At 38.3% G+C, this 16,585-nt stretch overlaps 1 protein-coding gene across 1 annotated transcript; it reads right to left on the reverse strand.

The window, feature by feature from the left end:
• Positions 1-7: 7 nt before the first annotated feature.
• Positions 8-1,325, reverse strand: LOC103416404 (photosystem I reaction center subunit N, chloroplastic). The gene is made up of 3 exons (XM_008354653.3): positions 673-1,325; positions 424-549; positions 8-261 (listed from the first exon to the last, which is right to left on the reverse strand). Exons 1-3 carry the CDS (start codon positions 964-966, stop codon positions 172-174), a joined length of 510 nt encoding a protein of 169 aa, XP_008352875.2. The 5' UTR covers positions 967-1,325; the 3' UTR covers positions 8-171.
• Positions 1,326-16,585: the final 15,260 nt, after the last annotated feature.

Below are 16,585 nucleotides of genomic sequence, written 5' to 3' on the forward strand. Positions count from 1 at the left end.
CCAGGTATTCAACCAAAGGTGAAGGATCGTCGAAGCTTTTCAATTAACAAGAAATTCAGCTAGATAGACACATACAGTATTGCATATTTGCTGCGTACATTGTATGATTTAAGGTTGAGAGAAAATTAATAGATTTGGACGGATGGTTGGTTGTCCATTTTGTCTGGGTGATCACCATTTCCAGAAAACATTGGAACCACACTTGTACTTGTCCTTGCCTTCGCACTCCAAACTCAGATCATCAGAGAGAAATGGTACTTTCTGCATCCATACGTACATAACACCAAGTTTAATTAATTAACCAAATTCACTAAACATTGGTGAAACCAAAGAATTTCAGCTCGCTAATAAATCGATTAAATAAAATAAAACTAATTTTAATTAAACTGTATTTAAGCAAGTTAATTGTGAGTTTGAAGATACCTTTTGCTTGGCGAGATCTTGGCAGCCAGTGAAGTTCTCTGGGAACTTGCATGTTCCAAATTGAACAGTAAATGCTCTTGCAAAGTTTGCACCGCTCGTTGCCAGCCTCTTCTTGTCATTCAGTTCCTACATATATAGATACAACAATATAATTCATATACATAATCAAATATATTATACATACATATATATACACACACATGTATCTATATATGTCTGTTTACAGAGGTTGTAGTTAGTTGTAGTTACCTTGTTGGCTTTGCTTTTTTCGAGGTAATCATCAATGACACCGGCATTGGCAGCGGAGTTGGACGAAACAGCGGTGAAAGCAACGGCCGCCAGGGAAAGCAGCGCAGCCCTTCTTCCAGCAGCTGCTTGACTATTTTGTGTGCTAGGCTGTTGGGCCCTGATTGCAACTACTTTGGTCTGAGCAGCTGATTCAACTGAAGGCATGCAAGTCGTCTTTGCTTTTGCAAGTTCAGATATTCCGGCACCGGAGACGGCATAGTTGCATGCCAACACACTAGAGTTCATCGCTGCCATTTGTTCCTCTCCTAGTTTCCTCTATAGTTTTTGAGGAGAAGAATGTAATCTGGATGTATGATAAGGAGTGATTGTGGTGAGATCGTGGCGGATAAGGTGAGATTGCGTTGCTCACATCCTATTGGCAAGCTTTGCACTTTCATGCTTCTGCTACTAGTTTGGGTCATTATTTGGACTTGGTTTGTGTGGTGGCTTTGTGTTCTGGACCCACTTTAATTCTACATTTTTTGTGTGTGCGAAGGTAACAACATTATATACATTATTATTGAGAGATATACGTTGAACTGTATAATGTGTTTCACATAATAATTTCGTATTAAACTTGACGTCTACAAGATTCGAAACTTAAAACCTATCCCTTAAAATATGATTGGAAATTAGAAAATCACATCTTATTCTTGGTGTTTGTACGCCTCTCCTACTAACAATACAGTGAGCAAGAAAGGAACTAAACATGTTTTTGGTGACGGAGACATAACCCTAACACAATATTCACAAATTTGGAATACTAGGTAATTACTTTGTCATAAAGAAATTCACTATAACTCTAATGTGAAACTCCCTAATGTCGGAGACATTTAGGGGGGGTGTATTCAATTGGGATTTTAAGGGATTTTAATTCTTTTAATGAATCTAGGGGTATTCAATTAGGATTTTAAGTGATTCTCTTAAATTCTAGGTGTATTCAATTAGAATTTTAAAATAGTTTATTAAAATCCTTAGAAATCCAAGTGTATTCAATTAAGATTTTAAAGAAGTTTATAACATTCCAGGTGTATTGAATTAGAAATTGATTTTAAAGAATTGAGAAAGTTGAGGAATTAGAGGGAATTGGAGAGATTTCGTAGTGTATTTTAAGTATCCACAAATCTCACCTCTTCCCATGAGATTTTGAGGGAATTGAATCAAAATTTTATATGGAATCTCTACAAATCAATTAAACTCCATAAAAATTCATGGATTTATAAATCCATTAAAATCTTTCACATTCTCAATTGAATACACTCCCCTTAGTGTCGTTATGGACCTTAAAAATTACACAAAACTAACGTGGCTTGCAAGCCCTAAATCTAAAACCTAACTATTTTCTTTAGAAATGTGGTGTGAATGCAGGCGTGCCAATACGCGGCCGAACAGACAAGCATATACTTTGTTCTAGATATTCCTCTCGACCAGATCACTTTACCCCTATGGAAACCTTTCTCAGACAGTTACCCCACGGTCGAGCCATCGACCTGAATAATGAAGATACCTCTTTCATGGATCAAGTCTGGGACAACGTGTGCTGAAGATGCGTGCGTTGATAAAGAACCCCCGGAAAAGTTTACGATTCAAGGAGCGGGCAAGACTGTCCAGACTACAGGATCATAGGAAAAATATCAAAGATACTCACCAATTTCAAAAACCCGGCCATCCAGGCATCACCAAGAATGGCTGGCCAAGGTCCAAGCATGCTGACCTGAGAAATTGCTCCAAAAGCACGCCGTGGGAACCCATAGAGAACCCAAGGTCTACTCCAACAACCGCACAACACTTTCAACCATTCTATTTCAACTATATATCCTTTAGAGCTTTCGTCAAAGATCACCACACACAAATGAGTCCTAAAACATGCCTTATCACACGTTAAAATGCGGTCTAGTGCTTAATATATAGGCAGGCAGTGTCAAGTAGGCGATATTCTTTTACATGAGAGACAAAACGACTTTACATTTTTTTTTTTTGAGAAGTATGTCTCTAATGTAAATGAATTTCGCCCACCTATATAGTATGACTAAAATGTCCAAAAATCTATATCGTGTTGTAAATATTATGTGGATGGTCCACATGAATAGTTTGTTACTATTTATGCACATTATTTTCACTATTCATTTGTGGAAAATTTGTAAAGTGAATAGTGCTTTCTTTTGTTTATATAAAGGAAGAAGATGAGATGAAGTGAGGAGGGTTCACGGGAGAGAAAAGGAAAAGGAAGAAAGGAAGAGAGAGAGAGAGGAAAGAAGAGGAAGAGAGGAAGAAGAGGAAGATGAGGGGGAGATAATAAAGAGAGTTATCTTTGTACTCCTATTATTTCAAATTATAATGAAAGCACCACTGCTGCCCCGAGGACGTACTCCAGTCACACTGACTGTAGAGGAACCTCGTAAATTTTGTGTCTTGTTTCATTTATTCCACTGCACCCACAGTCGATTTTACAACACGTTATCAGCACGAGAAGCTCTCATGTCAGTGGAAAGCACAACGCCACAAATCCTGTTCACCTCCTTCAGCTGGAATCTCACAGATAAGAAACAATTTTCATTTCATCTTCAAATCTCAGTACAATTGATTTTCTTGAAGCAACTATATATATTGTTGTATGACTGTATATCATCCTTTGCAGAAGCAAAAGAGTACATACTCAAAATTCATAAAGAATTTGACAGCCATGTAAACAGCCTCTGAACTCCAACTTGCGGACCTCGGATTAAAATACTTTCTTCTTGAAAGTTGTTCGTCCACTCAGTATTTACAACATATCAAAATTTCAGAAAACTTTAACGGTGCGATCGTTGCAGATGTCTGAAATACTAAACCAGTTTCCAATTTCCGCAGAAAACTGGACAGCCACCTTATGAGTACCATAACTCTATTTCTGTAGCTCAAATCGAAATTGTTTCTTCACGAAAGTTGTTTGGTATCCTCTTATCCATATCATACTAAAATTTGAACTAAATCTAACGGTTTGATCTTCTCATAAGTTGCAGACACTCTTGACTCCAAAACTTATGGGAACCGTTTCGACTTTTTCGAAACTCACCGGAGGAGGAACACCAATTGGAACTTATTGTTACTTTTACTTCCTGAGTAACTAAAAGGACTTGTTGTTGTGAAATGAAAACATTAATAAAATAAGGACAATTTGGATGGGTGCCCCGACAGAAGTGAAGGGAAGAAATAATAAAAAATAATAATAAAGTTGATAGTGGGAAGTTGATGAGACCATCACCATTATGAAAAGAAATAATAAAATTATATATTTATTTATGTGCATGGTGTTGGTTTAAAGCCCATGTCACAAGTTCTATTTATTTAAAGCAATTTATTTATAGTGGGTAGAATTATTACCCTTTGCTTTAAAGCTTTGATATTTATGTGAATGGTGCTGAATCAAAGCCCTTGTCACAAGCTTTATTTACTTTAAAGCAATTTATTTACCATGGACGGTTTTACCGCCTATTGCTTTAAGTTTTGATGGTGCTGAATTAAAGCCCCTGTCACAAACTTTATTTACTTAAATGCAATTTATTCATTATGGCTGGAATTACCGTCTATTGCTTTAATTTATTTATTGTACTTATCTTTTGTTACAATGAGTATATATAGGATCTAAAGTTCATTGATCAGATCAGAACCTGCAGTTTCTTGATCCTCATCATATAAAAATGATTGGACCTGAAGTTCCATCACGCAAAAAGATTAGGTATGAAGTCCCTTGATCCTGAAGATCAAGACATGAAGTTCCTAGATGAGTACCGTAAGTTTGAAGTGCCGCAGTGCCTTAACTTAATTGTAATAAAAGCCATAAGAGTCTCAGTTTACAGACTATTAAATAAGGACAAGAAGTTCCTTATGTCCATACTCAAAATGGTTTAGCAGAAGCCTTTATTAAGCGAATGAAATTGATTTCCCGCGCTCTGCTCATGAAAACGAAATTGCCAATTTTCTACATGGGAACATGTAAACTTTACATGATGCATTATTAATTCGGTTGAGACATGTTACCAACCATCAATACTTCTTAGTACAACTCATGTTTGGGAACCAGCCAAGCATTATACATCTACGAGTTTTTGGTTGTGTTATCTATGTGCCTATTACACTGCCACAACGTACTGAAATGAGACATCATCGCTGATTGGGTATTGATGTTGAACACTATCTATCATTCAATATTTGGAACCCTTGACTGGGGATATGTCTACCGCATGATTTACGGACTATGATTTTGATAAGACAGTTTTCCCGCCATTAGGGGGAGAAAATAACATCGTTCCAGAAGAACGATGAGAAAATATCATTCCAGAAGAATGATGAGAAACGACCGTTCCAGAAGAACGAAGATAATTTGTCTTATTCACGAAACAAACAATGAGAAAATGAAATTGAAATAATTGAATGATGCAACGAAAGTGATGAAATCACATATACTTACTGCAAATGTGCCTATAAGAATTGATGTCCCTGTTGGACAAAATAATGAGACAGTAAATGATTTATCTATTGCACGCCTGAAGCGTGGCAGATTTTTAGACTCAAAAGGTTCAGTTATTCGAAAGAAGAATAATATGGCACTACTGAACTATTGCATTCCCGAAGCATAACTGTTGCATGCCAGAAGCATGACAGTCGCCGCATGGATACACGTCCCAGATAGGACAATCCACAGACATAGGAATATTGATGTCTCATGCATGTAGCATGATAGACGTATAGGTTCCAAAGACTCAACTCCCGGAAGTGGAGATTAAAATCCAAGCTCTATAATGCTCAAGAGGAGGTTATGATCCACATTCTCTAAATTATGACTATCCTGGAAGAGATAGCGTCATGCCCTTGAAGAGGCAATGGATATCCAAAGAAATGAAAAGTTTTTATGCATGCGCGTGCACATGAGAATATGGGATCACGGATTGATGATAACCAATGGTAATTTTGGTTTTTACAAGTAGCTACTAAATTCATCAATGAGCTGTGTTAATATTGAGTCACGTTCTTTTGTTCGTCGACAAAAGAAAAATTATTGGCCAAAATGGAGAAAGGCAATTCCATTACAATTTTGTAAGAACGTGGGCAAATGAACCTATATATATTTGAATACAATACAAATAGCCAAAAGATGTTGAACCAAGGAGGTTACATATCGGCATTTGTAATACACTCACATAATATGACACAAGGTTACTAATTGAAACCTGAAATTATACTCTTGTAAACGAGTTCATATAAATGGAGAATAATATACGAAGGGTTGTGAGTCGCCCACATCATATCTCCATAAGTAAATCCCTCAAGTATACATGGGAGCAAATTGCTCTGTATAAATTCCAAAGGAAAATGTGTCATGAAGTGTAGAAAATCCTTGAAGGATTCAAATTGCTTGAAGTAAGCCCCTGAAGGGTAAAGCATAAAATATATACTCAATATCAATGGATGATATAAATTGCCTTAGTGAGTACTATCATTATGATATTGTTGCAACATACTAAAATCTCTTGCAAGAGTCAATGACATTAAATTAGAACTCTTGAAGAGTTGATGATATTAAATTGGGACTCCTGAAGAGTCTAGAAAAATTATAAAGTGTTGAAGGAATTATTGTCTCGAGCTGCAGATTGAACAATCTACCAACACGAACCTTATCCATGATATTTATGATATTAAAAGAACCATATGGATTGAAGATTATGAGTTGAATGCTCATATGATGAAGACACTAAGAATAATCATTTATCTTCGTGAGGGTAAAGATAAATTAATACTTGGTCCAGAAGTACCACATCTTAGTGAAGTATATGCTTTATTGTATTTGGCACAATACATTGAATGAAATAAAGCTTATTTATTAATATCTCCAAGAAATTACAGATATGTACATACACATGAGTTAAAACAAACAAACAGGATGGAGCCTTCACAAAGGTTGCTCATGTGAAGCCTCAGTACTCGGAAGTACCCCAGAAGGGGGAGGCACTGGAGATTGATCATGTGGCACCCCAGTACTTAGCAAAACACCAGAAGGGGAAGGCATCAGTTGCTTTCGGAATCTAGCAACGAACCTCTGGTGATCACTTTGAATCCGACTTTCAGATTCCTGCAGTTGGTCGAGCTTTCTTTTCATGCTCGTAGAGTAACTATTTGCAAGCACGTGTAACACCCTATTCTCGTGCTTGAGCCCTCTGATCTCTTGTTTAAGACTTGCCATCTCCGCCATCAATGATTTAACTTCGTGAGTTTGAGCAAGTAGGCGTTGGCCCATATTGGAAACAGAGCCAGCACACTGAACACTGAGAGCCAAGGAGTCTTGAACGGCCGACTCTTCAGACCGTTCTGAAAGGATCTTGTTATCCCTTGGAGTGAGAAGATTCCTAGCTACCACAGTAGCGGTTATGTTATTCTTCATCACAGAGTCCCCAACCGTAAGAGGACCATTAGAAGATAAGAAGGACGGGCGCCATATATTATCATGACGCTGCTCGTCTGTATCACTCCTAAGACTCAAATCTAAGCAAATGTTAGATGGGCAAGTCATTTTTCAGAAATGATGAAGGAAAAACAGAGGTCAAATAAAATTTCAGAAGTGCAAGAAGGTGGAAATTTCTCAGGCAGCAACTTTCTGAGCATACTCTTGAACGCAATTGATGTCTCTATAAAAGAAGATGCAACAAAGCCGCTTGTTCAAAGATCGAAGCGACACGGCTCTCCGAATTTCAAAAAGCCAGATTTTCCTGAATAAAGTTCGTTGGCAGTTTTCAGACGTAATCCCAGCTTTTCAGATGTCGCGTGCAATTTTGTCAAAGATCTCTGACAAAGTTGAAAACGCGTAAATCTTACTGTTCTATTTACACCACAGTTGCTGACAAGAGTAAAAGCACAGCACCACTACTTGCTATTGAGAAATCTCTATATATGTCGACCTCTGTTCTCCATAACAAGGCAAACCTGCAACACTGCAAGAATACCTAACTCTTCCTCATCTCCGAGAATGCATCTTCAACATAGCATCTCGAAATACTCAGTTTTCTTCCTCTCCGAAAATACCTCTTCAAACATGTCACACCAGAGCAAGATTATCACATATCTTCAGGGACCAGAGCAAGATTATCTCATATCATGCAATCTCCCTGTCATTTCCTTTGTCCTTGTTCTTGCCTGCAAAGACAAAGATCAAGAAAGCAATATGTCGGAACCTCCACTCAAACTCCCGGTAAGGAACCGACTGCCTGGAACCTTTCCTGATTGCTTACCTAGTATTGCTCTCGAGTAGTCATCTTCAACGGTTGGAGCTGGGTCTCCAGTCACTAAGAAGTGATGAACCATTCAAATGCAAGGGTTTGCATTCGTCTCCTGCATCAGGGGACAAATCCTACAAGAGAAGATGCCACACATGTAGGGGAAAAACAGGGAAAATACCACTTAAGCAAGGGGAGCAAGTAAGACAAGTGAAAATGATACATTGAAGCATGTGGAGACAAGCATAACAAACACGTGCTGATTCATCCCCGACAAAACCGAAGATCATTTGCCACATGAAGCTCTTAACGGTACAATTTCATGTAAGATCAAGCCTCGAAGTCCTTGAAGAAATCACAAGTCTGATTCAAGATCAAGTGTCCACCACTTTTGAATCAAATTCCGCTCCAGAGCAAAGGAGTAAATTCAGACCTTTGGATGCAAGTCTAGCAGAAAGTCCTCTAGCCCAGTTCAAGAAAAAGCCTGTGGAAAGTTAACAACAAGTAAAGCAAATCTTTCAGCAACTCTTCTTACTAAGAGACTAAAGCAGAACAATCAACGATCAACCTAAATGATTTGAAATCAGTAGGAGATACTCATCAGGGGGAGCATCCAAGACAGATCAAGATTTTAACGAGTCAATCGAAGACTTGTGGCCATCCAAGGGGGAGTGTTGTAAATATTATGTGGATGGTCCACATGAATAGTTTGTTACTATTTATGCACAGTATTTTCACTATTCATTTGTGGAAAATTTGTAAAGTGAATAGTGCTTTCTTTTGTTTATATAAAGGAAGAAGATGAGATGAAGTGAGGAGGGTTCACGGGAGAGAAAAGGAAAAGGAAGAAAGGAAGAGAGAGAGAGGAAAGAAGAGGAAGAGAGGAAAAAGAGGAAGATGAGGGGGAGATAATAAAGAGAGTTATCTTTGTACTCCTATTATTTCAAATTATAATGAAAGCACCACTGCTGCCCCGAGGACGTACTCCAGTCACACTGACTGTAGAGGAACCTCGTAAATTTTGTGTCTTGTTTCATTTATTCCACTGCACCCACAATCGATTTTACAACATATCGTTAATTTTCTTTCTTTAAAGGAGAAACAAACCCAAAATTATTTCACCTTCAATCGGCAGTGTAAACCCAAGCAAACAAGAAAATAACAACATGCACGTCAAAACATGAAAATAAATCAAACCCTTAGAAACGCAACGGACAGAACGTAAGGCAATGTTGTGGAATGGAAAGGCTCTGGAGCCTTTGGAAATGCACTGTAAAGTGCAGACTTGGCTACATGAATTCCATAAGTCACTGGGCAGCCATGGAAGCAGCCAGAAAATGGGTGGATTAAAAGTAATTTTGATGCGGCATGGGATGAACAGTTATAGATTGGAGGAGTGAGGGTAGTGATACGGAACGACAAAGGGGAATTCATGGCTGCAGTAGCAATGAGAGTTGAGGGAATTGGTTCTCCATTGTTGGCGGAGATTATGGTAGCAAGGGAAGCAGTGATTTTTTCTCAACACTAGCAGACTACAGACGTGGAAGTTGAAGGGGATGCTCTGATGGTGACCACGACACTTCAACATGAAAGCCTAAAGGATTCATCTCCTTTTGGGCACATTATTGCAAATACTAGACAGATTTTAAGTGGTTTTTCTCAATGCAAGGTTACCTTTGACCGATGCTCGACGAACAAGATGGCACATAGGTTGGCTAGATTGGGTTTAGCCCTTGATACTCCGGTAGCTTGGTTTGAGGAACCTTTTGATGTAATAATAGAACTTTACCCACTGGTTCTCTTGCCACGGTCACCCACATTGGACAATTTGTCTTCTCTCCCAACCTTGTGCTTGATAATGTTTTGTGTGTCCCATTTTTCAAATTAAATTTGATATCCATTAGCAAGCTCGCACATGATTCCCTCTATATTACCATATTCCTACAACAATTTTGTGTTATACAGGACCTACGCTTGGGGAAGATGATTGGGACAAGAATTGAACGGGATGGACTATACTATCTTGATCCACCAAAGAAAGGAACATGCAACACCATTCAAACATCTAACCATCATCTTTGGAATCAACGCCTAGGACATCCATCACAAACTGTTTCCATGTTATTTCCTTTTTTTCAACACAAATCTTGTGATTCTAATAAATGTGTCATTTGCCCATTAGCCAAGCAAACAAGAGCACCATTTTCATTGAGTTCCATATCCACTAAATCACGTTTTGAATTGATATATGTTGATATCTAGGGGGTATCATGTTCCTTCTCTTTCTGGTGCAAAATACTTTCTCACTATTGTTGATGATTACACCAGGAGCACATGGATTTATTTGATGAAACACAAATCTAACACACAATAGCTCATTGTACAATTTGTCCATTTGGTCGAAACCCAATTCACTACCAAGGTTAAAATGATTCGAAGTGACAATGGTCCCGAATTCAAACTTGACAATTTTTATGCCAAACAAGGTATCATTCATCAAACTAGTTGTGTGAACACCATAACAAAATGGTGTTGCTGAACGTAAACATCGACATCTATTAAATGTTGCCAGAGCCCTCCTCTTTCAAGCCAACATGCCAAAATGTTTTTGGGGGGACGCCATCCTTGCTTCAGCCTATCTTATTAATCGCACACCCACACCCCTTCTTCAAGGAAACACACCTTATGAAAAGTTGTTCCAGAAAGCACCCACTTACTCACACTTACGAGTGTTTGGTTGTTTGCGTTTTGCTTGCACTCACGCACACAAACCTTCAAAATTTGTTCCTCGTGCTCATCGCTATGTCTTTCTTGGCTATCCATATGGTAAAAAGGGCTATCGATTATTTGACCTTCAACTTAACAAAGTTTTTGTCTCACATGGACGTGATCTTTTTCGAAGAACAATTTCCTTATCACTCAAACATTTCCACTGCTAATCCACAGTCCTTCACTCTAACCAACTCATTGTCACAATTTTATATGGACTATTTTCCTGCTCTATCTCATACGCCACACGACTCCCCCGACCATGACTCTACCCTTTCTCCTATCAACTCCCCACCCTTAGACACCCCACCTTCACCTTCCCCACCCTCAGATATCCCCGCGTCTTCCCCGTCCCCAGCCACTCCAACCTTAACCCTACCTTCTCCATCCACACCACAAACAGCCTCGCCAACTCCACCCCGCCGTGGAACACGACCTACCAAACCTTCTACCTTTTTGCAGAACTTTCATGTCGAGGTCTCTTTCCTGTCCAGGCCTGCTCCTACATCTTCTACGAACGTGGTCCAGTCCTCGTCATGTACTTCCCATCATCTCTCCACTTATTTATCCTATGATCGGCTCTCACTTCACCATAAAGCATATACCACTAATCTCACCCTCCTCAAAGAACCAACAAGCTTTTTGCAGGCTGTCTGAGATCCAAACTGGCGTGATGCCATGCAACATGAAATTGCTGCTCTTCAAGCCAATCATACCTGGACACTCGTGCCTTTGTCGCTGCATAAACGTCCCATTGGATGTAAATGGGTTTACAAGATTAAGCTTAAACCTGATGGCACTATCGAACGGTACAAGGCACGCCTCATTGCCAAAGGTTACAGTCAAATTGAAGGTGTTGATTACCGCGAAACCTTTGCTCCGGTGGCTAAGTTAACCACAGTTCGCGTGTTTCTTCTTGTTGCCGTTGTGCAAGGTTGGTACCTCCATCAACTGGATGTGAACAATGCCTTCTTAAATGGTGATCTCGAAGAAGATGTCTACATGACCTTGCCTCCTGGTTTCGGACGAAAGGGGGAGACTCGAGTTTGCAAGTTAAATAAATTTATGTACGGTTTAAAGCAAGCTTCGAGGAAATGGTTCATTAAGTTATCCAATGCTCTCAAGGCCGCTGGATTTCATCAATCATGGTCCGACTATTCATTATTCGTCCGAAGTCGTCATGGTAACTTCATTGCTTTATTAGTCTATGTCGATGATGTGATATTAGCAGGGAATAATTTGCATGAAATTGAAGAAACCAAGCAGTTTCTCTCTCAACGTTTCAAGCTGAAAGACTTGGGGCAACTCAAATATTTCTTGGGAATAGAAGTTGCATGTTCAAAGCGTGGAATTACTCTATGTCAACGAAAATATGCACTAGAAATATTGGATGATGTTGGGTTTCTAGGAGTTAAGCCTTCACGGTTTCCTGTGGATCAAAATTTGTCTCTCACACAAATGGAAGGAAAGGTGTTGAATGATCCTTCATCATATAGACGGCTTGTGGGCAGGTTGATATACTTGACCATAACAAGGCTTGACTTGGCTTATGCTGTTCACATGCTAAGTCAGTTCATGGAGAAACCTCGGCAACCACATTTTGAGGCTGCACACAAGGTCCTCAAGTACATTAAACAAGCACCTGGACAAGGAATTTTTCTTCCTTCCACAAGTTCATTGCAATTACAAGCATTTTGTGATGCTGATTGGGCTAGATGTAGAGATACTAGAAGGTCGATAACGAGGTACTGTATTTTGCTTGGTCAAGCACCTATTTCCTAGAAAACTAAGAAACAAACAACTATATCCTGTTCTAGTGTAGAGGCTGAATACCGTTCTATGGCCATCACATGCTGTGAAATCATATGGCTGAAGAATATTTTGAAGGATCTAAGAGTGAATCATCCATGACCAGTCAAGGTATTTTGTGATAATCAAGCGGCATTACACATCGCTTCCAATCCTGTTTTTCATGAACAAACGAAGCATATAGAGATTGATTGTCACCTAGTACGAGAAAAGATTCAAGAAGGAATGATACGCACGGCTTACATAAGGACAAGTGATCAACTAGCTGATATATTCACCAAGCCATTGAGTTCAACGCAGTTCGAAGTCTTACTTAGCAAGTTGGGTGTCATTAACATACACTCCAACTTGAGGGGGAGTGTTAAGGAAGATATCTCTATTAATTAGTCAATATTGTAAATTGATATTGTAGTTATTTACTTCCTTATTTAGCTTCTGATCAAGCCTTGTTTATAGGCGATAGTTTAGGATCCTATTGATTGTATATCATTGTATAAGGCAGTAAACCTGTTTTGAATGATATATCGAAAATCATAATCCCTTTCTATGCTTCTTATGAGTAACTTCACTCAAAAAGCCATTTTTCCATATCTCAGAAAATTGAAATTTCAGACAGTATTGCACAGACACACAAACCTGCATATGTTTAACCATAAAGCAAGCATATGCCTAACAAAATTACCCAAATGAAAGATCGTACGTTTTACAACTTTTGGGGGCATGTGGCTAGGTCATGGTGCAGGTGGAGCGTGCTGGAACCCAGTCCTTCAAAATAAATATACGAAATTGGACGTCAAATTATAAACAAAGATGAGCAAAAAAATTGTGTACTCAATTACACTTACACAAGTCACACTAAAACTAAGATTATTCATCTATACTTTCAAATAATTTATAGTATTCTCGAGTATTGAATGCTCCGTCACGTAGAGCTTTTAAATTTAATCCAATAATTGTAAAAAATAATGAACAGTCTTTAGATTACATCTAAAGAGTTTAAGTGACAGATTATTCAGTATTCTTAACTTTAGGGAGTGTTCTTAACTTTAGGGTTTAGGGTAACCCTAACCCTATACTTTTGCTCAGTTTTATTTTAAGACCACACGTGTTAAGAGTCACAAAACTCTTAAAATACGCAATAAAAATTGATAGCCATTAAACTTTTAGAAAATCAAAGTAAAAAGTCAAATTATTACCTGTCATAGAATTGTAATCAAAACATAAATCAGCAGCAATTTGATCTGAAAAAGACCTGAAAAATTTACAACAAACAAATTTAACCAAATGTTTAAAATTGTAAGATATTATCCACACTAATGACCGGAGCAATCTAGCGAAGATCACAAAAAGCGACCGTTTTCGTTACCTAGGATCTATCTTGCAAGAGAACGGAGAATTAGATGGAGATCTCAACCATAGAATACGAGCTGGATGGAAAGAGTGCATCCGGCGTGTTGTGTGACCGTCGTAGGCCATTGAAGCTCAAGGGAAAATTTTATAGGACGGCAATAAGGCCAGCGATGTTGTATGGCAGAGAATGTTGGGTGGTGAAGCATCAACACGTACACAAAATGGGTGTAGCGGAGATGAGGATGCTTCGTGGGATGTGTGGGCACACGAGAAAGGATAAGATTGGGAATGAGGATATCCGAGGTAAAGTAGGAGTAGCCGAAATTGTAGGAAAGATGAGAGAAAATCGGCTCTGGTGATTTGGACATGTGCAAAGAAGGCCGACTGACGCTCCGGTTCGAAGATGTGACTACGGGACAGAGGTTCAGGGCCGAAGGGGTAGAGGAAGACCTAGGAAAACTTTGGAAGAGACTCTAAGAAAAGACTTAGAGTACTTGGATCTAACGGAGGACATGACACAAAACCGAGCGCAATGGCGTTCTAGGATTCATATAGCCGACCCCACTTAGTGGGAAAAGGCTTTGTTGTTGTTGTTGTTTAAAATTGTAAGATATAAGAATAATAACAACTTTATAAACTACGGATCTTAAGCATCTCTAATGGAGTAGGTAAATGAGTAGCTAAATTTCTTTTGATGAGCCATCCAGGCAAAATCTGGAGTAGTCAATTGAGTAAGCAAACTTTGCCTACTCCTTTAGAGTAGACAACATTGGAGAGATGTTTTAGTGTAGCAGGAATTCGCCAAGTACATCAAATGTCCTGATTGCATTGAAGAAGAAAATTTTGACAATTTATATTATGAAACTTGATGTACCGGAACGTATTTCGGTACACTAAAATACTTCTCGCAACATTGCTTACTTTTATATGTGTAGGCAAAACTAGAACTCAAATATATATTTATAATAAAGTATTCTATGTGAGGGGAAGATGCCAGAAAAGATACAAGTGAATATCAAATGTGAAAGACAATAATAAAATAAAACTTTGCCTATTTAGTTTGCTTATCCTATAGGACTGACATAATATTTTATGAGGCAATTTACTAAGCAACTTGCCATGTCAATTACTATGGTAAATTTTTACCAATTACTTTTGCTTACACCATTAAAAATGATTATGGGGCATCGGATACCTGGAAGGTTCAAACCCGAACCAGATGTTGTGGGGGGTTGTGGACTTAGTGAGGGAGCCATTGGTGGACAAGCAGTGAAATCGTTTGTGCCTGAAAAATAAAAACACAAAACAGTAAGAAAAAAAACACCCAAACTCTAGAAACTTGACCTCAGAATCAGCTTTTGCACCACCAAATTCAAGAAAGAAAAAAAGTTGAGAGATTTAATTAGTACATTCAAGAAAAATAATAAATAATAAATAATAAATAATAAATAATAACGATCAAATATTACCTTGGTGGTGGTGGTTCAACGGAGAAAAGATGGTTGTGGGGTTTAGCTAGGAAGAGGAGGTCGTGTCTGGTGGTGGTGATCAGTGGCATTAGATGAAGTGTTGCATACAGAGATTGTGTGAGCTTGTTTACCTACCCTGTATACAAGGTTCTAAAAGACGCTAAGCGATAGTCAGACGACAGGTTGGGGTCTAGTGCCTAGGCTCATAGGCGGGGCTTAGGTGGGTGCCTAGACGGATTTAAGTAAATTTGTTATATTTCATATTAATAAATGTCTGTTTATACTTAAAAATATATATAATTATATCATAAATTACAAAATAGAATGACATATATATTATAAAGTACTGAAACATAATGAAAACATGGGGAACAAGCGTATAATGTGTGCTCATTTAAGTATTCAACAAGTCTCTTACAATTTATTTAAAAAAATGCAAAATGAAAGTTATTTATTTTCTGTCTAAGTGAGTTGCAACCTAGGCGGGTGTCTAGGTGAGTTTGGACGGGTTAGGCGGTTGCCTAGGAGGTCTAGACGGGTGCCTAAGCAGGACGATGTCCAACGCCTAGGCATTAGACGGACGATGTCCAACGCCTAGGAGCTAGACGGACAATGTCCAACCGCCTAGGCGCTAGACGGAGATTTTTAGAACAGTGCCTATATATCTATAAACTAGTGTGTGCGTGTGTATATATATATATTTTTTACAAGAAATATAATAGGCAACAACTTGTGCAAGTTCTTGCCTATTATATTTACAAGAGTAATCAATTCATCCTATTCAAAACTAGACAAACTTTTCCCCTTCGTATCATCTTATGAAGAGTAACTTCCACAAGTCGTTTCTTATAGGTACATTGTCGACAACTATTATAAAACAGAATTAAAAAGAGAAACAAACGTATTATAACTAGATAGAAGAGAAAAATGCGAGATGAGGGAGAAACTAGGAGAATAGAGATTGTACTATTTCCTTGGGAAAAATCCCTATTTGCGCTAATTACATGAGTACAGTAAAAGGTGTTAACCTTAATTACTCATCAAACAAGTGCATATATAATAAAAAAAATTATCATATATCCCTAATCAATAACTTGATTAAGGTGATCCGTATTTACCACAAAAGGGGCATTTTTCATGTGTAGAAAACTTATTTATTATTATAGGAGCGACAACATACATGAAACTCATTATCCACGTAACAATTAAAGAATGCCGCCATTTGAGGAT

This window comes from Malus domestica, chromosome 15, assembly GCF_042453785.1.
Source record: "Malus domestica chromosome 15, GDT2T_hap1".
Classification (NCBI taxonomy): domain Eukaryota; kingdom Viridiplantae; phylum Streptophyta; class Magnoliopsida; order Rosales; family Rosaceae; genus Malus; species Malus domestica.